The sequence below is a fragment of the Salmo salar genome, chromosome 10 (assembly GCF_965601325.2).
Source record: "Salmo salar chromosome 10, fSalSal1, whole genome shotgun sequence".
NCBI lineage: Eukaryota > Metazoa > Chordata > Actinopteri > Salmoniformes > Salmonidae > Salmo > Salmo salar.
Genome location: NC_138300.1, coordinates 77,797,734 through 77,820,337, shown reverse-complemented (window position 1 = coordinate 77,820,337; position 22,604 = coordinate 77,797,734). Strand labels below are relative to the sequence as shown.

General features: G+C 43.1%; 1 protein-coding gene across 3 annotated transcripts in view; it reads right to left on the bottom strand.

The window, feature by feature from the left end:
* LOC106561039 (GRAM domain-containing protein 4) overlaps window positions 1–22,604 on the bottom strand; it is a 44,933-nt gene that overhangs the window by 19,710 nt on the left and 2,619 nt on the right. For 2 of the 3 annotated variants that reach the window (XM_014124608.3, XM_045688103.2), the window contains exons 2-5: window positions 17,421–17,628; window positions 15,438–15,561; window positions 9,672–9,795; window positions 9,318–9,382 (exon numbers count right to left, since the gene is read on the bottom strand). In XM_014124608.3, coding sequence (XP_013980083.1) covers window positions 9,318–9,382; window positions 9,672–9,795; window positions 15,438–15,561; window positions 17,421–17,585 — 478 coding nt within the window. In that variant the 5' untranslated portion in view covers window positions 17,586–17,628. Of the gene's footprint in view, window positions 1–9,317; window positions 9,383–9,671; window positions 9,796–15,437; window positions 15,562–17,420; window positions 17,629–19,363; window positions 19,645–22,604 lie in introns of those variants that run through there. The other variant, XM_045688102.2, reaches the window with a different exon arrangement.

The following is a 22,604-nucleotide window of genomic DNA, read 5'->3' as shown; positions in this document are numbered from 1 at the left end:
GTGACCACACAGTCAAGGGTGAACAGGGAGTACAGGAAGGGACTAAGCATGCACCCGAGGGGCCTCGTGTTGAGGGTCAGCGTGGCGAGTGTGTTGTTGTCTACCCTCACCACCTGGGGTCAGCCTGTCAGGAAGTCCAGGATCCAGTTGCAAAGGGAGCTGTTCAGTCCCAGGGTCCTGAGCTTAGTGATGAGCTTGGCGGGCACAATGTTTTTGAATGCTGTGCCTCTTGTCCAGATGGGAGAGGGCAGTGTGGAGTGCAATTCAGATCGCGTCATTTGTGGATCTGTTGGGCCAGTATGCGAATTGGAGTGGGTCAGGGAGAGGTTGAATATGTCAGTGAAGAGACTTGCTAGCTGGTCAGCACATGCTCTGAGCACGCATCCTAGTAATCCATCTGGCCCCACGACGTTATGAAAGTTAACCTGTTTCAAGGTCTTACTCAAATCGGCTACGGAGAGCGAGATCACACAGTCGTCAAAAACAGCTGGTGCTCTCATGCATGGTTCAGTGTTGCTTGCCTTCAAGCAAGCATAGAGGGCATTTAGCTTGTCTGGTAGGCTCGCTCCACTGCGCAGCTCGTGGCTGGGTTTCCCTTTGTAATCCGTGATAGTTTGCAAGCCCTACCACATCCAATGAGTGTCAGAGCCGGCGTAGTAGGATTCGATCCTGTATTGATGGCTGTTTGATGGCTCGGAGGTCGTAGCAGGATTTCTAGTAAGGGTCTGGATTAGTGTCCCGCTCCTTGAAAGCGGAAGCTCTAGCCTTTTGCCTGTAATCCATGCCTTCTGGATGGGATATGTACGTGCGGACACTGTGGGGACGTCGTCATCGTTGATGCACTTATAACGAAGCCGGTGACTGAGGTGGTATGCTCCTCAATGTTATTGGATGAATCCCGGAACAGAAACTAAAACAGGAAACGCTCGTGCTCAGGTCTGTTCAACGTTGGTCCGACCAATCTGATTCCACGCTTCAAGATTGGTTCGATCACGTGGACTGGGATATGTTCCGCATAGCATCGGACAATAACATTGATGAATATGCTGATTCAGCGAGTTTATTAGCAAGTGCATCGGTGATGTTGTACCCACAGCAACTATTAAAACCTTCCCCAACCAGAAACCGTGGATTGATGGCAGCATTCGTGCGAAACTGAAAGCGAGAACCACTGCTTTAAATCAGGGCAAGGCGACTGGAAACATGACCGAATACAAACAGTGTAGCTATTCCCTCCACAAGGCAATCAAACAAGCTAAGCATCAGTATAGAGACAAAGTAGAGTCGCAATTCAACAGCTCAGACACGAGAGGTATGTGGCAGGGTCTACAGTCAATCACGGACCACAAAAAGAAAACCAGCCACATCGCGGACCACGATGTCCTGCTCCCAGACAAACTAAACAACTTCTTTGCTCGCTTTGAGGACAATACAGTGTCAACGACACGGTCTGCTACCAAAACCTGCGGGGCTCTCCTTCACCGCAACCAACGTGAGTAAAGCATTTAAATGTGTTAACCCTCGCAAGGCTGCTGGCCCACACGGCATCCCTAGCCGCGTCCTCAGCGCATGCGCAGACCAGCTGGCTGGTGTGTTTACAGACATATTCAATCAATATGTATCCCAGTCTGCTGTTCCCACATGCTTCAAGAGGGCCACCATTGTTCTAGTTCCCAAGAAAGCTAAGGTAACTGAGCTAAATGACTATCACCCCGTAGCACTCACTTCCATCATCATGAAGTGCTTTGAGAGACTAGTCAAGAATCATATCACCTCCACCCTACCTAACACCCTAGACCCACTCCAATTTGCTTAACGCCCCAATAGGTCCAGAGACGACGCAATCACAATCACACTGCTCTAACCCATCTGGACAAGAGGAATACCTATGTAAGAATCCTGTTCATCGACTACAGCTCAGCATTTAACACCATAGTACCCTCCAAACTCGTCATTAAGCTTGAGACCCTGGGTCTCAACCCCGCCCTGTGCAACTGGGTCCTGGACTTCCTGACGGGCCACCCCCAGGTGGTGAGGGTAGGAAACAACTTCTCCACCCCGCTGATCCTCAACACTGGGGCCCCACAAGGGTGCGTTCTCAGCCCTCTCCTGTACTCCCTGTTCACCCATGACTACGTGGCCATGCACGCCTCCAACTCAATCATCAAGTTTGCAGACGACACTACAGTGGTAGGCTTGATTACCAACAACAACGAGACGGCCTACAGGGAGGAGGTGAGGGCCCTCGGAGTGTGGGGTCAGGAAAATATCCTCACACTCAACATCAACAAAACAAAGGAGATGATCGTAGACTTCAGGAAACAGCAGAGGGAGCATCCCCCTATCCACATCGACGGGACAGTAGTGAAGGTGGAAAGTTAAGTGCCTCGGCATACACATCACGGACAAACTGAAATGGTCCACCCACACAAACAGCGTGGTGAAGAAGGCACAACAGTGCCTCTTCAACCTCAGGAGGCTGAAGAAATTCGGCTTGTCACCAAAAGCCCTGACAAACTTTTACAGATGCACAATCAAGAGCATCCTGACTGGCTGCATCACCGCCTGGTACGGCAACTGCTCCGCTCACAACAGTAAGGCTCTCCAGAGGGTAGTGAGGTCTGCACAACGCATCACCGGGGGCAAACTACCTGCTCTCCAGGACACCTACACCACCCGATGTCACAGGAAGGCCAAAAAGATCCTCAAGGACAACAACCACCCAAGCCACTGCCTGTTCACCCTGCTATCATCCAGAAGGCGAGGTCAGTACAGGTGCATCAAAGCTGGGACCGAGAGAGACTGAAAAACAGCTTCTATCTCAAGGCCATCAGACTGTTAAACAGCCATCACTAACATTGAGTGGCTGCTGCCAACATACTGACTCAATCTCTAGCCACTCTAATAATAAAAAATTGCCACTTTATATAAATGTTTACATACCCTACATTACTCATCTCATGTGTATATAGTGTACTCTACACCATCTACTGCATCTTGCCTATGCCGTTCGGCCATCGCTCATTCATATATATTTTTATGTACATATTCTTATTCATTCCTTTACACTTGTTTTTACACTGCGTGCACAATTATTAGGCAAGTGAGTATTCTGATCTTATCATTGTTTCTATTCACATTTTCGAACTCCAAACCATATAAACTTGAATGCTTATTGGATTTAATCATTTTCAGGTGATATGTATTTGTGTAATGAGGGGGGGTGTGGCGAAAGTGAATAACACCTTATATCAAGGTATGCATAATTATTAGGCAGCCTCATTACCTCAGGTAAAATGGGCCAAAAAAGAAATTTAACTGACACTGAAAAACCAAAAATGTAAAATGCCTTTCAGACGGATGCGACATTCTTTAAATAGCTAAACTATTGAGGTGTGACCACCGGACATTCTAACGTTTTGTTGCGAATAGTCAACTGGGGCGCAAAAAACACATGGGTAAGAAAAGGCACAAATTAACTGCAAAAGACTTGAGAAGAATTAAACATCAAACTACCAGGAACCCATTATCCTCCAGTGCCACCGTATTCCAGAACTGCAACCTACCTGGAGTGTTCAGAAGTACAAGGTGTCAAGTGCTCAGAGACATGGCCAAGGTCAAGAAGACTAAAACAAGACCACCACTGAATAAGATTCACAAGTTGAAGCGTCAAGACTGGGCAAAGAAATACCTGAAGACAGATTTTTCAAAGGTTTTATGGACAGATGAAATGAAAGTGACTCTTGATGGACCAAATGGATGGGCCCGTGGCTGGATCAGTAATGGACACAGGGCACCACTTTGAGTCAGGTGCCAGCAAGGTGAAGGAGGGGTACTGGTATGGGCTGCTATCATTGAGGATGAGGTAGTTAGACCTTTTCGGGTTGAAGATGGACTGAAACTCAACTCCCAAACTGACTGCCAGTTTCTGGAAAATTCTTTCGTCAAACAGTGGTACAGGAAGAAGTCCTCAGCATTCTAGAAGGCCATGATCTTTATGCAGGACAATGCTCCATCACATGCATCCAAGTACTCCACTGCTTGGCTAGCCAGCAAGGGCCTCAAAGATTCCTGAATAATGACCTGGCCCCCTTCCTCACCTGATTTAAATCCTATTGAGAACTTGTGGGCCCTTCTCAAACGTGAGATTTACAGTGATGGAAGACAATACACCTTTTTGAACAGCATTTGGGAGGCTGTGGTTGCTGCTTCAGCGAAAATTGATTGTGAACAGATCAAGAAACTGACAGACTACATGGATGGAAGGCTCATGGCAGTTATTGAATGTAAGGGTGGCTATATATTTTTGACCACTATAAGGCCAAAGATTTTATATAATTGTCATTGTGTTACTTATCTGTTACACTTACTCTAAAAATTGAGAATAAACAAGTGAGTTGAGAGAAATTATTTTTGTAATTTAGTTGCCTAATAATTCTGCACAATAATAGTTGCCTAATAATTGTGCACACATATATTTCCCTGAGAAAGACAAGACTTACTTTTCCTTTGTTAAACATTCAGGTTTGAGGTTCAATAACATTTTGGATTGACTGAGAGCATTGTGTTTGTTCAACAATAAAATTAATCCCGAGAATACAATTTGCCTAATAATTGTGCACGCAGTGTATAAGGTATTTGTTCTGAAATTGTTAGATTACTTGTTAGATATTACTGCATGGTCGGAACTAGAAGCACAAGCATTTTTCTACACTCGCATTAACATCTGCTAACCATGTGTATGTGACAAATAATTTGATTTGACATATTCCAGTCTGTGCTAGCAAAACTGAAGGGAGAGTCATGTGATGAACTTGAGTGGTTTCCCCTATCAGCTGTGCTGCTTCTACGTGTAGCCCGCGCAGCACAACTGGTAGGGGAAACAGCTTGAATCGCACAAAATGGAATATGACGTAGCAGATAAAGTGCACAATTTCATTTCTAAATATCTACCTGCATCACTATACTGAGAGATTTGTCGTTTCAAAAGTATTTGGGTGTTTTTGGAGCCTTTGTTCATGTTTTTCAGAGCCCCCATACTGCAGAACGAGCAAGTCTATTGCAGGTTGGGTACTTTTTTCAGAACCACGTGAAATCACCAAAAAAAGCCTCTGGACCTTTACATAACATGCAATTTACATAAAAAAAATAGAGATTTGTTTAAAAATCTTTTAAGGCAAAGTTCCCCAACTGGCAGCCCGCAGGCCGAATTTGGTCTGAGGATGATTTTATTTGACTCGTTTCAGGAAACTAGGCGTATGTTGCACATCACTATTTCACAGGAGAAGCATTTGAATGTAAACATTTATTTGTTATTAAAATGTTTTTTTGGGGGGGCAGAAATGCCTTCTGGAACATGTGAACTTTCATGTGCCATAATAACAAACATAATGCCATCTGTAAATACGAATACATTTGTTAAATTACGACCCTAGTTGGTTTAACCACGGAAAAACACAGGAACCTTCCCACTAGCCATGATTGGCTGAGACATTGGATGGGCTGAACATGCCGAGAGATGAGTTCAGATTGGTCTGACATATAGCATGCTTCTGTCTATAACATGACCTGCTCAGTATGTGTAGGTAAACCTTTCTACCAAGTAAAAAAATATATATATATCATGAAGAACTGTAAAAGTGTTGTTAATGCTCTCCACTTTCTTGAGGACGATCGTGCATTTTCTTTGAACCAGACGTAGAGTCTTCTAAAACGCCGATTAACAGTATTGTTGTCATGAAAGAAGTTTATCCAGTTTTGAAATCAGTGGAATGCCCGGTGGAAGAAGAGTATGATAGCTAAGGAGATGGAGAAAATTCTGCCGTTTGACTGCAAATGTGGCGGGAGTCAAAAAGAGAAGAAGTTGTATAAAACACCTGTATGCGGATCACATCTTCAAACTAAGGGCAACCATGGCATCTGTGACAGACAGCGAGAAGCGTTCATCCATGTATACGGGTAAGAGGGTCTAGCTAGCTACATTTTCAGATATTATACATTTCTAAAGTTGTTTTCATTGCAAGTTAAAGTGTATTGTTAGCTAGCTAGCGAACGTTAGCTGGCTGGCTTGCTAGCTAACGTTACGTGTATGATCTGTGTATCTCAGAAAACCATTTGCATTGCTAGTTATAGCCTAATGTTAGCTAGCTAGCTAACATTGAACCTAGTTGATTAGCTTTAGCTACCTGCAGAAGGTTGACGATATCCGATCCTCGTTTGCTAAGTCAAACGACACCGCTGGTCCTGCTCACACTGCCTTACCCTGTGCTTTGACCTCTTTCTCCCCTCTCTCTCCAGATGAAATCTCGCGTCTTGTGACGGCCGGCCGCCCAACAACCTGCCCACTTGACCCTATCCCCTCCTCTCTTCTCCAGACCATTTCCGGAGACCTTCTCCCCTTCCTCACCTCGCTCATCAACTCATCCTTGACCGCTGGCTACGTCCCTTCCGTCTTCAAGAGAGCGAGAGTTGCACCCCTTCTGAAAAAACCTACACTCGATCCCTCCGATGTCAACAACTACAGACCAGTATCCCTTCTTTCTTTTCTCTCCAAAACTCTTGAACGTGCCGTCCTTGGCCAGCTCTCCTGCTATCTCTCTCAGAATGACCTTCTTGATCCTAATCAGTCAGGTTTCAAGACTGGGCATTCAACTGAGACTGCTCTTCTCTGTGTCACGGAGGCTCTCCGCACTGCTAAAGCTAACTCTCTCTCCTCTGCTCTCATACTTCTAGACCTATCTGCTGCCTTTGATACTGTGAACCATCAGATCCTCCTCTCCACCCTCTCCGAGTTGGGCATCTCCGGCGCGGCCCACGCTTGGATTGCGTCCTACCTGACAGGTCGCTCCTACCAGGTGGCGTGGCGAGAATCTGTCTCCGCACCATGCGCTCTCACCACTGGTGTCCCCCAGGGCTCTGTTCTAGGCCCTCTCCTATTCTCGCTATACACCAAGTCACTTGGCTCTGTCATATCCTCACATGGTCTCTCCTATCATTGCTATGCAGATGACACACAATTAATCTTCTCCTTTCCCCCTTCTGATAACCAGGCGGCGAATCGCATCTCTGCATGTCTGTCAGACATATCAGTGTGGATGACGGATCACCAGCTCAAGCTGAACCTCGGCAAGACGGAGCTGCTCTTCCTCCCGGGGAAGGACTGCCCGTTCCATGATCTCGCCATCACGGTTGACAACTCCCTTGTGTCCTCCTCCCAGAGTGCTAAGAACCTTGGCGTGATCCTGGACAACACCCTGTCGTTCTCCACTAACATCAAGGCGGTGACCCGATCCTGTAGGTTCATGCTCTACAACATTCGCAGAGTACGACCCTGCCTCACACAGGAAGCGGCGCAGGTCCTAATCCAGGCACTTGTCATCTCCCGTCTGGATTACTGCAACTCGCTGTTGGCTGGGCTCCGTGCCTGTGCCATTAAACCCCTACAACTCATCCAGAACGCCGCAGCCCGTCTGGTGTTCAACCTTCCCAAGTTCTCTCACGTCACCCCGCTCCTCCGCTCTCTCCACTGGCTTCCAGTTGAAGCTCGCATCCGCTACAAGACCATGGTGATTGCCTACGGAGCTGTGAAGGGAACGGCACCTCCATACCTTCAGGCTCTGATCAGGCCCTACACCCAAACAAGGGCACTGCGTTCATCCACCACTGGCCTGCTGGCCCCCCTACCTCTGAGGAAGCACAGTTCCCACTCAGCCCAGTCAAAACTGTTCGCTGCTCTGGCACCCCAATGGTGGAACAAGCTCCCTCACGACGCCAGGATAGCGGAGTCAATCACCACCTTCCGGAGACACCTGAAACCCCACCTCTTTAAGGAATACCTAGGATAGGATAAAGTAATCCTTCTAACCCCCCCCCCCCCTTAAAATATTTAGATGCACTATTGTAAAGTGGTTGTTCCACTGGATATCATAAGGTGAATGCACCATTTTGTAAGTCGCTAATGTAAATGGATTATTAACACATTCAAAACTACTGGGAACTCAAAACTCTTTGACTTCTGACTTCAGCGCGTTAAAGACAACTGAGAACTTTTTTTTTTTTTACCGTCATCTAACTTGTATTTCCAACTCGGGAACTTTGGCCTTTTTCTAGAGCCCTGACTTTCCGACCTGAAGATCACTGAGGTCATGATTTGACCTCGTATTTTTCCAAGTTCCCAGTCGTCTTGAAAGCACCATTAGGTTAATTGTTTGCTAGCTAGAGTCTGAACAAAAGACTCCAATTCGTCAGATTATTACATGACCCATCAAGTTAGCCAGGGGTGATTACAGTCATATTTTGAACTAGATAAAGTGTATTTTGGCTACTACTATCACCACTTTTAGTCTTGAAATATTTGGTTATTTACTACACTATCTTACTCTGTTTAGCACATGGCCTCACATGTGAATCCTTAAAGAGATCAGTGGTGCTGAGGCTTAAGAGGGTGTGAACAATGCTGAATGGGTGTAGACAAAGAAGAGCTCTCCAGTAGGTGCACCAAAACATTCAAGGGCATTCAAGTTTATCTACTTTCTAAGCATACTTACTTTCCCATTGTTCCTCAACTGTAGTGTATGATATACAATTTTCTAGCTCTGAGTTTCTACTTTTATCCAATATAAAAAAAAAAAACACAATTTCAAATTTTGCTACATAGGACCGAATCGAGCCGGTCGGTCACATATTGTATCTCGCAGTACAAAGAAACCCTCATCTGAAAACAAGGCTGACAGAATTGAATGAAGAAACCTGGTGTGAGATAAAATCAAGACTTGAGCATGGTCACAGGGGAGTAGAAAGGCAACTTCCACCATAAGAGGCAATGTCCCACAGCTGCATTCATCCACCTATGAATGTGTGACATTCCCTACAGAGAAGGATGCAATTCCTGTCGCCACACACCCTTCCTGATACTCATGCCAGGCTTTGTGCGCGCGCACACACACACACACACACACACACACACACACACACACCCACACACACACACACACACACACACACACACACACACACACACACACACACACACACACACACCCCCCCCCCCGATAGCTCTCTACCCATCAAAAACCAGAGGGGCTTAGAAAAGCACATAGTTGCCGAGACCATCTCCAATGCCAAATTTCCATTCTGAAGCATTATGAGACAGGTCATTTGAATGGTGAGAGAGATGGCATGTTATGGAGCTGAAATCCTGGGATACGCAATCTGGGGAGCGTCAAGTCTGCAATGAAAGGTATTCAAAAAAATGTGTGAATTAGCGTGTCTGTGCGTATCTTCAGTTATCCATTGTGGAATACCCGTTTCTGGCTTACCTGTACTGTTGGCAGTGGGAGGTGGAGGTGTTTCTCTGGGTCGCTGTGATGGGTAATCTTCCGGTCTAGGAAAAGGAGAGAAAAAGCATTGACGGTAGTTAGAGCATTAGTCATGGCTTCAGAAAAACACTTTCACTTATTGAGACATAATTGTGTCAGACAAGCGAAAGCAAAATGATCGTTGAAAGACAATTATTGCTTATCGGCAGCCTGGCTCTGCTTCTTGAGAAATTCCCACTCCCAACTCTAGGGAGAGGCTCCATTTTTAACAAGGCCTGACAAACACAACTGACACACACATAGACACTAACACAAGGACGCCAGCAGTGGAGCATGTGTGCACATGCATCTCACCCGATTTTGAGAACTTCCAAGTTCAGTTTCTGTTCCAAGTCCAGCCTCTTCGATCTCTCTTTCTCCAACTCCTGTTTCAGAGTGTCTATGTTGGTTTCTTCTCGAAGTTTCCTTAACTCTTCCTCTGAAAGATAAAGCAATAAAAGCCCATCAATTTGTCTCAGCCAATACATATTTCTAAACAGTTACCCCACTCCTGGAGAGTCACTGTCAAAAGGCACCTGGACAAACTGGTAACTCTTTAACCAGTCACTGATATTGCTCAACTAGCACATCTGATGTGGTTCCTGGTTGGAACTAAAATAAGAATCTGCTGCACTCCAGGACCAGGGTTGCCGACGCCTGTTCTATTGCCCACAACTACCTTAACAGTCCCCAAATCATTGAGCTTTTATTTGCCTGAGGTCATTAAAAATGAATTGAGGCACAGAGTTCTGGCAGAGAACACCTCAACCTACTTCATCACTGTAATTGAACTAAGACCTTATAAAAGAAAAAAATTCATTTTTCACAAGGGATGTTCCCCCATGACACAGAATAACAGATACAGAAAAGATCTCAAGAAGACTCTTCCTCAGTGTCCTTCCTTAATCCCCAAGAGAAAGAATGACTTGATATTATTTGAATGGGATAGGCTAACACAATAAGGAGGAGGTAGACAGGGAGGTCGACAGGCAACAAGGTATCAACTATGTTCATTTCAACTGTCCAGGGCCCGGTTTCTGGATAGCGATGTAATTTAGACTTCCGAGTGTTTTAACAATGCATCTTTCCTACAAGGGCCGAAGATGTAACACACGTTTCCCAAAAACACCACCCAGAGAGAATGTTCGCTAAATGCGTCGTTGAGGCATGTGTCGACACTGAGGATCGCAGGAAAGGCAACGCTGCTCTCGGATCAGATTTATCCATTCAAATCTTACCTCAACATTAGAATAATTCCACAATACTGACGACGGATCAGCTCCTAGATAGGTGATAATATCTATGGTTGCAAATATTGAGGCGACTTATTCTATTGCTTACCCTATAATAATGTATTAAATCAAGATTTGGTAAATCATTGCACACGTTAGGCTACACATCATGAAATATATTGAGACAAATTACAGACGGTAGCCTATAAGTAGAAAAATAGAACTCAATTGATAGAAATTGAGCAAGTTGAGGAGACTAAACTGCTAGGAGTAACCCTGGATGGTAAACTGTCATGGTCAAAACATATTGATACAACAGTAACTAGGATAGGGAGAACTCTGTCCATAATAAAGCACTGCTCTGCATTTTTAACAGCACTATCAACAAGGCAGGTCCTACAGGCTCTAGTTTTGACGCACCAGCACTACTGTTTGGTTGTGTGGTCAGGTGCCATTAATAATATGCATGTCAATCTCTCCTGGCTCAAAGTGGAGGAGAGATTGACTTCATCACTATTTGTGAGAGGTATTGACATGTTGAATGCACCGAGCTACTGGCACACAGCTCGGACACCCATACATACCCCACAAGACATGCCACCAGAGGTCTCTTCACCGTCCCCAAGTACAGGACAGACTATGGGAGGCGCACAGTACTACATAGAGCCATGACTACATGGAACTCTATTCCACATCAAGTAACTCATTCCAGCAGTAAAAATTTGATTTAAAAAACAGATACAAATACACCTTATGTAATAGCGGGGACTGTGAAGCAACAAACATGCATACAAACACACGCACAATACACACATGTAAACATGGATTTTGTGTCATAGATATGTGGTAGTAATGTAGAGGCCTGAGGGCACACACTTAACATTGTGAAATCTGTTATACATTTTAAAAACATTACAATACATTCATAACTGCCTTAAATGTTGCTGAAATAGGCCTACTGCATTTTAATGCAGTCATCTCGGTTTTCATTTGAAGCATCTTTTTTAATACGTCGCTGCTTTGAATCAATTGCAAAGACATTGGTAACTTTGTATTTGTAGTCAACTTTGTCCTGAAGTTACCGGTGGTCACAGAGAGCGGTTGTACCTCCCAGGTTCCCCGTATTTGAAGGCCAGCTTCTATCTCTCTGACTTCCTTGCTTCTTCTTTCCCACAGTGCCTTGTTTTGGCTAGCTGCCAAAACATGTTAGCATCTCCAACACGCTGTTGAGGTCGCTCTCGCCTGTTATCATATTCAAGTAAATGTTTCAGCATCAGTATCATGGGACACCTATGGTAAGGGAGGTGCTGTATCTTTATCACTGGCTAACACTTAGCTAATGGATATGTTGCCAGGCTAGGGAAAGGAGTGCCAGGGTAAACAGAGGTATTTTACTCCTGTTACACAGGCTGTTTGAATTCGATATCCAATTCCATGATGCAATGCTTAATAGGTTGAATTCCTGTAACTTTCAATAGTGTTCTGTGCGAGGTTCACGTCATACTCAAAGCTAGCTATATCCTCACACATTCTAGGTAAATGGGGAAGGGGGGAGGATCATATAACCATGACCAACTGTCCCAGAATGAGTGTCTAACAGTGGGTATAAATAACATTTTAAAGAAATATTTTTAAAAAGTGCGCCAAAGGACTAATGCCATCCAGGACATGCAGCATCTCCTCACACTAATATTTTCCCTAAGAAAACCGAGCGCCCTGTGCAATGATTCACAACAAGGAAACAGCGAGTGGAATGACGTCTACAGGCTAGCCTGGACATTCCTGAGGTATCGCTATGTAACCTCATCCAGGCATTTCACAGTGTAAAACGGGAGGCGGTGGACCCATGTGACTTGACCTTGTTTTGGCCTGGAGCCAGAGACTAGCAAAGTAAACTGGAAACAATCAAAAACTGCTTCTGCCTCGTTTTGGCACAACCACCCCATCCCCTGATCTCTAAAGCTAGAAACTGGCCCTCAAATACAGGGCACCTGGGAGGTACAACCACTTTAGTACCTACCAACCTTTAGCTCAAGTGAAGATTAAATGCATTTTAGATATAGCCCTATTGGACGATGAAAAACACTCGCTGTTGTAGAAACATACCCATTTCTCTGGGGGCAAGCTGTTACATAAAATGTGCAACAGAACCTGGACTACTTTACTAACAGTGCTTACACAAACATAGGCAAAATTAACACCTATGAAAATACATCATACTACTGCTAATACTACTCTCTCATTCTAAGCCGCCATTGTCATTAAAAGTGTAGCCCTGGTTACACACGCCCAGGCGTGTGAACAGACGAGGTTGGAATTGGAGACTATAAAAAAATGCATTGTGGTTTCTAGCCAGCATAGATTAATAGTTGCCAAGAGCAAGGGAGTGGACATACTGAATGTTTCTGAAGTAACTACTACTGTGAAATTAACTGTTTGAGACCTCTTATCCTTCGGTCTCTGTACCAGCGGGTCAGACCAGAGACACCCAATGGTCCTTCAATACCTGGCTGCCTTCCTTCTGAGAGTGGGGAGGCTTCTGTGACATTGACGATGCATAATCATTTATTTCCTTTACTGGCACAGTAAGAAGGTCCTCGTCTTGACTTTTCATGTCCTCCCGCACTAATAGTGGACGATTACATCACTTCACGTTATTTACAACCTTGTGAAGTATTTCAAGTTTTATTAGTCATATGGTATACACCTTCCAAAATGCTTACTTGCATGTTCCTTCAACAATGCAAAAGCAATAAGAATTAATAAAAGATAAGAATACAAACAAAGTCAATGGTTCAGCAGAATCTTTTTGTTTGTTTGTTGCATAAGTATAATACAGGAAGGCACAATTTAGAGTACAAAATGTACACATGTATCAGGGAAGAGGGGATGGGGGGCAAGTGTTTAAATTGTGTGTGCGCGCACGTGTGTGTGTAAGTGAGTGCATGTGTGCTAAGGTGCAGCGAGTCAGTGCAGGTGGTAAGTGCGGAGGCCTCTAGGATTTAAACATCAAGAGAGCAAGCAGGGGGAAAACTCATAAAAATACACATTCCTGGCTCTCTGAGGCTCTTCCTGTTGCAGGTTGTGTGAAAGGATCGATCGTGAGAGTGAAATCCAAGCTATTTAGGGGAAATGGTCAACCTTACAGCACTATTAAATCTGTCAATTGTATCCAACTCAAAAAGGTGGTAATGTCTTGGTCTGTGCCGTTGTAGAGGCTGATGATATCACAACATGGACTGTCTGTTAGACTAATGTATTGATCGCGGGGCAGATTGGCCTCAATTAATCAGCATTGCAGTGTGTGCTGTGCATGTGTGTTAAACACATGACTGTGGTCGGTGTGTTTAAATGTAACTGGTAATTCCTGGTAGCGATTGCGTTTACTGTAGTGCATGTCCGTGTGTGTGCGTGTTTTTAACCATTCTCTGATGAGCATAGGGGTAATCTCTTGGGCCTGCTAACACACTAATTGAAATTAAAGGCTGGGTCACTTTGATAAACAAGGTTTGCCAACACAGTGCAATGCAACACCACCAATCCTGAACACGTCTCGGAGCTGCAGGTCTTACTGACTCAAAGCAGAATTAAAAAAAGGACAAAGCTGGATAATTTACTCAATTTACCAGCTCCCTGAAGGCTCATGATAAAACATTCTCCCGCCCCTTACAAGTTACAGACCAGGATTCAAATCAGGGCAGACAAACAACATTCACATTGCAAACGTACAATGCTCTCCCAGTCATTGTCATTGGATTATCAACTTCAATACCAACTGTGACAACAAGGAAATCTGGAATCGCACCTTTTTTTCCCCCTTCTCCCTAGAGTCACTACACGTGTGCTTTAGCGGAGCAGCAAAAGTACATTTGGAGATTGTGATCGTTCCCATAGTACCCTTTGGTGCTAGACAGAGGTCAATAGGCTGTGCAGTGAGACACATACTGCTGACACACACATCCTGCATCCCAGATGAAGGACTGATGTGAAATGAAGGCCACCAACACACACCTCTTCTGTACTTTGATCTCCTCAATGTACGAAATGTATCGATACATGCCCGATTATGATGACAATAACGGCCCAAACGTAATCATCATTTAGTAGTGATATAGTCACTCACAGATACTATGTACGATCACTGACCTAGCTAGGGTAATAAGAGGCTAACACTTAACGTTGCCAGAGGGTTATATGAGCCAGTAATGATGGACTGTTTCTCTTTGCTTATTTGAGCTGTTCATGCCATAATATGGACTTGGTCTTTTACTAAATAGGGCTATCTTCTGTATACCACCCCTACCTTGTCACAACACAACTAATTGGCTTAAACGCATTAAGGAAAGTAATTCCAAATGAACTTTTAACAAGGCACACCTGTTAATTCAAATTAATTCCAGGTGACTACCTCATGAAGCTGGTTGAGAGAATGCCAAGAGTGTGCAAAGCCATCATGAAGGCAAAGTGTGACTACTTTGAAGAATCTCAAATATAAAATATATTTTGATTTCTTTAAAACTTTTTTGGTTACTAAATGATTCCATGTGTGTTATTTCATAGTTTTGATGTCTTCACTATTATTCTACACTGTAGAAAATAGTGAAAATAAAGAAAAACCCTTGAATAAGTAGGTGTGTGTAAACCTTTGACTGTTACTGCATGTGTGAAAATGCCCCAACAGACACCTGGACAGGAAAGACAGATATCCAAAGCTTCTGTGAAGATTGGCAATCAAACAACAAAATGTGTGAAGATATCCCTTTTTGCAAATCAAAGACTTCCGGCTAGAGGTCTGACAAATTATCACCTAGGTTGAAAAATAAAGTGCAGTACACAGTGCAGTACTCACGTAGAAAATGCTTTTCCAGTAAGGCAATTTCCAGGTGGCCTTTCAAGTCGTTGAGTCGATCTGTCTCAGCCCTCTGGTAGTCCTGGGTGGCTGCAGCAGGCATAGTAAGTGTCCCTGGACCAGCCTGGATGTGGGCAAACACACAAGAAATTGCAGGGGTGAGTAAAGAAGAACAACCCTGCCGATGTGAGCTATCGTAGCCTCTGGCTCAAAACACCTGCACACAGAACCTCAAAATTCTGATATTGCAAAGCAACACACACAAACACCCAAACAAACATAAAAATGGAGGCAAGCTGACTGCAGAAGACTTCATTTCACCCAACAGTTTCTCCCTGCACCATCAAGCCTGGCTCAAAAACAGCAGTATAATCCGGTATGCCTTGTACCATGACCCAAAACACTGATAAAGGAAAAAAGATTTTGACAAAGAGAGAGAAACAAAAGGAGATTGAGATGGTGAGAGTGCGCAAGGAGGAAAAACTGAGAAAGTGAGTGTGTGAGAGTGAGAGAGAGAGAGGATTGCCACAGTGAGATAGCCACTAGTGCCAACTTGTACTACACTACTCAGACAACAGAGCTGGGAGAGGGAAAGATGATTTAATTTCACATCCTCTCAGCAGGAGGAAAGACCGCTTGTGTCAGAAGGAGAGAAATCAGTGAAATAGCAGATTGCAATAGCGATGCTTGTATGCTCTGTAAAATGATGAGAATAATAGAAGGACATTTTACACTGTCCCTCTTCGCGCCATTTACCCAGAGAAGCAGTGACGCATTTGACTAGGTCTACTAGCTGACAAATGTAATGTACATCAATGTATTCCATCTGTGTAAATTAGACCTCAACGTTAATTAGATGTACCCCATAAAAGAGCTGAAGTGCATCAAAAAAAAGTGTTAAGTAATGACAGCCAGGCCTGCTACGGGGTTAAATACATCTGGAATGGCTATTTGACATGAGTTCATAAATCGATAACAACATAACGACAAAGGTGTCAAGGTTCTGATAAATAACCAGAGTGAGAAGAACCACACTGTTCCTGTTTCCATGAGAACAAGCCCAAGACACAAACAAAATGTGTCACTGTACAGTACTGAACTGGCTGAAGCCCAGTTTCCCAGAACCAAGACGTGTGTGGTTAGACATTAGAGGGGCTGTGTTTAAGCCCTAATTCCACTGCATATAGGCGTTCCAGGTCAAAGTTTGTTTGAGACACAGCGATCCTAAAAGGATCAACATTTCCAACTGTCTTCTCTTATATAAACTCAACGTGCATGTTGGGTCTTGATATTTAGGAACTAGATCGGCTAGCTGAGCATTTGCACCAGTGCCAAGTTTGCACGTCTTTTGTGTGTGTCTGTCAACAACTTTGCGCTTTTTTTGGACACTTCATGAAGAACGCAATCAATTTGACCCAGTGTGGGATGATGTTATCAAATAACTCAGATCTGTGTTAAATGGGGAAAACATGCATTCAACTTTTTCCTCTGAGTACATCTTCAAAGAACAAGCAGTTTTATCAACCTCTCTCCACAAAAATATGAACATCAAGGCACCGAAATATTCAGACAAATGAAATAGTAAGATGGAAAATATAGTCGTTCTTCTAATGTGCTCAGGGATGTTGAGTTGGCGGTAGGCCTTGGCACATGTCTAGTTTGACTAAGCTCTGCCTGCAGTGATGCAGACAGCGGTTGTTAAGTCTTTCTCTCCATCCTTGCTTGAGTGAACTACATCAACAGGAAGGGGGTTGAATAAACATGAACGCCATGTATCAAAGGGGGGACATTTTGGCCAAAACCCCGCCGAAAATGGAAGCGGCACCTTGGCATGGCGAGTGAGTAGACTTAACAAAGTGATCTGGAAGATTCCAAACTAAATTAGGAAGCAAATATCTGTTTTGTTTCAGTGAGAATTAGTGACGTGAAAGAGTCTGAAGAGATGCCATTTCTGTGGTTATATTCATACTGATAATCACTTACAGGGTCTTGCAGTTCTTCAGTGTCTTTCATTTCAAGTGAGGGCCGAGGCTTCATCAGAATGTCTTCGCTACATTCAGTGTCAGATGTGTTGGGCGAGTCGCCCAGATCCAGAAACACATCTGTCCGTTGGCCCCGGAACCGGATTTTGTCCAACCGCTTAAGCATGTTAAACACAGTCGTCTTTATCTTAACATGGCGTATGGCATCCCTGTAGTGACAAAAAAGGAAGAAAGACACAGGTGATTAGAATAAAATATTGTACTGCCAACTCACTGACCAGGATGTGTCTCCATAAAGCATTATATTGTCATTGTTAGGTTCTAATTATCCGAGTAAATACTCAGACACTATGAAAGCTCAAACCAAGTTTATTCTTCCCAGAGGATTGAACAGCTGAACAGACAAAGACATGGTTCCACCTGTGGTAGTGTACATAACCCACTTCGGGTGCAGTCTCCGAGTTAGCGCTAAACATTGCATCATTAGTGCTAAACATTGCATCATTATTGCTAGACAGGGAGCTAAGTGATATGGGCCTTAAAACAGTTCCTCCCCTTATAAGTACTGCCACATGTGACCGTTTTCCCTGCACTCAGCCCCCCAGCTTCATTATGGGACCCCTCGTCTTTTTTTATATCTAATGATTAATAATAGTTAAAGCTCAGAAATCCAAACCCATCATCATTAATAAAAAATATCGGAAAATGATAAATCTATATCAATATGACCAATTCTAAATGCCAATTTAAAGATTCCTGTGCAGCAATATAATGCTTACATGTGCATTCCACATGACATTGCATTCTAGCACATGCATGAGGAGGGTGGTATGAACGGCATAGTCATCCACATACAGTCATTCAATTCGGCAAGAGTACTGGGCACACAGCATGATTTCATTCCTATCAATTTCCTACAGGAGAAATAAAACCCTCTACTCAAATCAGTAATGAGACACTTACCGTAGAATAAACTTGACTCCCATCACTTCTCCACATGATTAGACAATTCTAAAACGATGACAAAATAGTCAAAATGGTGGGCAGGAAGAATGTCCATTTCTTCTACCTTAACTTTGATCCCTTTTCATCTAGAATCTATTTTTCTAAGTATTATTCGTTCCAAAGTCAGGCTCCTTCATGACCAGTATCTGTGATGAGGGGCCTGGAGCTGATCTACGCTACCATGCCCATCCGGCATTGGAAAAGCACCTCAGAAGGGACAAAAGGTGATTGCTAATGAGACAGTACATCACAAGTGTTTAATAATATCACCCTTTTTGATACGTGTCACTCATCAACCTTTCCTTGTTTTTCAACAGATGGGCAGAAGAGACGCTTTTGAAATGGAGTCCTGAAACAGGTTGATACTGATGTCGGAATCGGGAGAGACCTTACACTCAGCATTAAAATTATACAAGACATCTATTACTTTGTATCGTCTTTTGTTATTATTGAGTCGAACGGTACTATCAAACATGTCAGGGAACTTCTTTCTCATACGTGACACCGTACCGGACGGTATAATATTGGCACATTGTTATATTAGCAGAATATGGTTTATTCTACATGAAACTGTTACACTTGAAAGTTATCAAAACACTTTGTTTAGAATATCTGCATAAGTTCAGCAATGACACTCTTCTCATATTACTCTGTAGGTTACGGACCTATTCAAAGCTTCCTTCTGACGGAAGCTTTGAATTAGACAGCCTACGGAGTGGTATTAGAAGAATGTCATCCTCTTGCATCTCACATCTGCCTGTAGTTATTGAACTCTGCCTGCTGGACCCATGGGTTGAGGCAAACTCAGTCATATCCAGGATGGAGTGTCATGCACTCCAGCCCTATTGCCACCTGAATGCACCTGTCCATAACCTGTAATACATTACATAGATGGAAGGGACTTCATCAACCACTGGAGACTTGAAGACAGTATCTCACCCAGAGAGCTGTGCATATCAGCGTGTGGTTAAGGCCTCAGCATGCTTCAGTTTGGCTGGTGCCTAGCCGAACTCGGCTAGCCGAAAGGAAGGAGTGTCCTCACATACTCCCTTACAAGACCTTCGCTTGAAAAATGAGAAAAAAAGCGACAATAGTACTGTTTGTCCATTTTGAGATGCCGTAGCTAGTATACACTTCCTCAAAAGTAAGAATTAATCTAAGATAACTCAAGAAATCTGTCATTAATTTTGACGAGATCTTAGTCTTGCAATTTTACATCTAACTAGGATGTTTGGTGCAGTATTTCTCAATGTCATTTAACGAGAGACGACTTGTTTTTGTGCACATTTTTTCAAAGACTTTATTGAAGAATCCCTACTGTTGACCAATCACAGATGAAGGGGCGTAGACTTCGGCTCCGAACTTCGGCTTGCCTCAAGAAAAAATATTGTGTGCCCAAACAGCCAAAAAAAACCTTACTGAAGACCAACACGAACAAAAACGTCAAAATGTCAGCATAATATATACACAAACTCCTCCGAACTGTTTCGGCTGGGAAGCATGTGGACACCTTTACACAGGCAAATACTTAGATTTGGCCAAACAGACAAGTAGAATGCCATTCTAGTTCTGGTTAGACAGCTGAAGTTGTACTCTACACATAAGTTATTTGTATTTGCTAGATACGTCTAGGCATACTGTCTTTATAAGCACATCAATATGATATTTACAGCATAAAAATGTTTTGTCTTCGTAACAAACACACTCGTCGATTTTTAGTTGATAAATGTATCTACACTCAAGCTGGGCGATGTTTGTGCAATGTCCACATGTAGCCTACACTTGTTGTAGGGATATTAGTAGTTCTGGGATTTGTCCCACGGGAAAGATCTAACAGCAGATATAATGAGAGACAAAATTTGCCAGTTATAGAATATTGTGTTGTAGGACAGCTGAGCCGACTCAAGACCGGGCATTCAGCTCCCAGTAGTTACCATTTCCACGACATGATGAAACGTTGAAACTAAGTTGCATGCTACTTTGGTAGCAAGGTGTTGTAGAACGAGTGTCTTATGAAACACATTCCAGACACTGTCTCTTGCAATCTTACCAGAACTAATTTGACAAAGAAATAATAGCCAAATAGTATAGCCAGCTGCAGCTACATTATCACCAAGAACTGAATTAGCTGACCATCTTGAGATGGCGAATCAGTCTGGAAGGGGGAAGTCCTCAACTTCAAAACGTCATTCTCTCCATAGCAAAGCTCGCTTAGCTTACCTCGCTGTACTCACTACTGGTCTCGTTTGTTGTGATTGAATGACAAAGACACACCCAAGAAACACCCACATCAAACCACACCCTCAAGACAAATCTCGTTTGACTTTTGTCATAGCTGCAAGGATTTCTTAAAGAGCATTGATGAAAAACAAGGCCAAATCAGGAAGTGCAGTTGCCCTTTAACAAAACTCCCCCAGCCAGAAGATAACGTCATGAATAGATGCTAAAGTCTAAGAATTGACTAAGGTTAACCATTAATCTTTTCTGAGTTAAGGGGTTTGACATATGAAGCTAAGCCCTACCGATTGAGAGAAAACCATGAGCAGAAAGGTGTGATGTCTGTGTCTGTGCACAGAGGCAAAGTAAACAGATCAATGAGAAGACTAAAATCTTCTAAGCCTATAGGGTAAATCCATTTTAATTCCATCATTTTTTGACAGCAGCCCTTTTGATTTGAATGATACATTCTATAGATATTTGCCCATTATAGAAGTACTCAGAAAGTAACTTTCTGGACGTGATTGCCAAAACATTCAAGAGGTAAAGATACTCAAAGTTGACCCATTTTCCATACCCCGCCATACCATCACTGGAAAAGATAAAGGGTTGAGTTTGATATCATTTAAAAGCTTACAAACAGGGTTGTCAAACTATTTTATAATTTCTGGAAGAAAAATACTTTTTTTTAATAATTCAAAATTGTTTTTAGTTTTTTTAAACTTTTAACAACAATTATCAAAAACTGCTTAAACTCCGATTTTTTCCATATGTTGTAGCTTAGACCCTATTTTACATAATCTAAGGTTTTTGTGTTGTGCCCGCTCTTGAATGCACAGTGGGTGTCATATTTTGACTGATAAATGTACTAAAATTGGGAAGAAATTGACATTTCTACTTTCAAATGCTACCACAAAGATGGTTGGGTGTCCACACATCAGAGAACGTTGACTTGAATGGAAATATCTGTTTTAAATTATACTGTCAAACTCAATTGGAAACCAATTGGGAGATGTCCCAATCCGGATTCTCGAGTATAGCCCATGAAGATCTCCCCCACGGCATGAACCCGAGGGCGTCGCCAAACCTGGACAGGAAGATCACGTCAGTGACTCATCCCACTCAAGTGACGCACCCCTCCTAGGGAAATCATAGAAATATGGATAATAGAATAGACATGACCATTTAAGTTGACGTTCAATGGTGGGTGGACCTGAAGTCATCTGTGTGGTAAAAGTGTCAATAAAAATTGGTCTGAAAGGATAGGTCCATTCTATTAATTATATTTATACGATTGAAATGAAACCCACCCTGTATTCAAGAGCATGTTGTGTCTCAAATAAAGTCGGGCACAACACAAAAGCCTCAGATGATATGAAATAGGGTCTACGCTACAACATACAGTGCCTTCGGAAAGTATTCAGACCCCTTGACTTTTTCCACATTGTTACGTTACAGCCTTATTCTAAAATGGATTAAATAAAACAAATCAATCTTTACACAGTACCCCATAACGACAAAGCGAAAACAGGATTTAAGAAATGTTTACCATGTATAATAAAAATCTGAAATTCCAATATTTACATAAGTATTCAGACCCTTTGCTTTGAGACTGGAAATTGGGCTCAAGTGCATCCTGTTTCCATTGATCATCCTTGAGTTGTTTCTACAACTTGATTGGAGTTTACCTGTGGTATATTCAATTAAATTGGACATGATTTAGAAAGGCATACACCTGTCTATATAAGGTCCAACAGTTGAAAGTGCATGTCAGAGCAAAAACCGAGCCATGAGGTCGAAGGAATTGTCAACAGAGCTCCGAGACAGGATTGTGTCGAGGCACAGAGCTGGGGAAGGGTACCAAAAATGTCTGCAGCATTGAAGGTCTCCAAGAACATAGTGGCCTCCATCATTCTTAAAAATGGAAGAAGTTGGAACCACCAAAACTCTTTCTAGAGCTGGC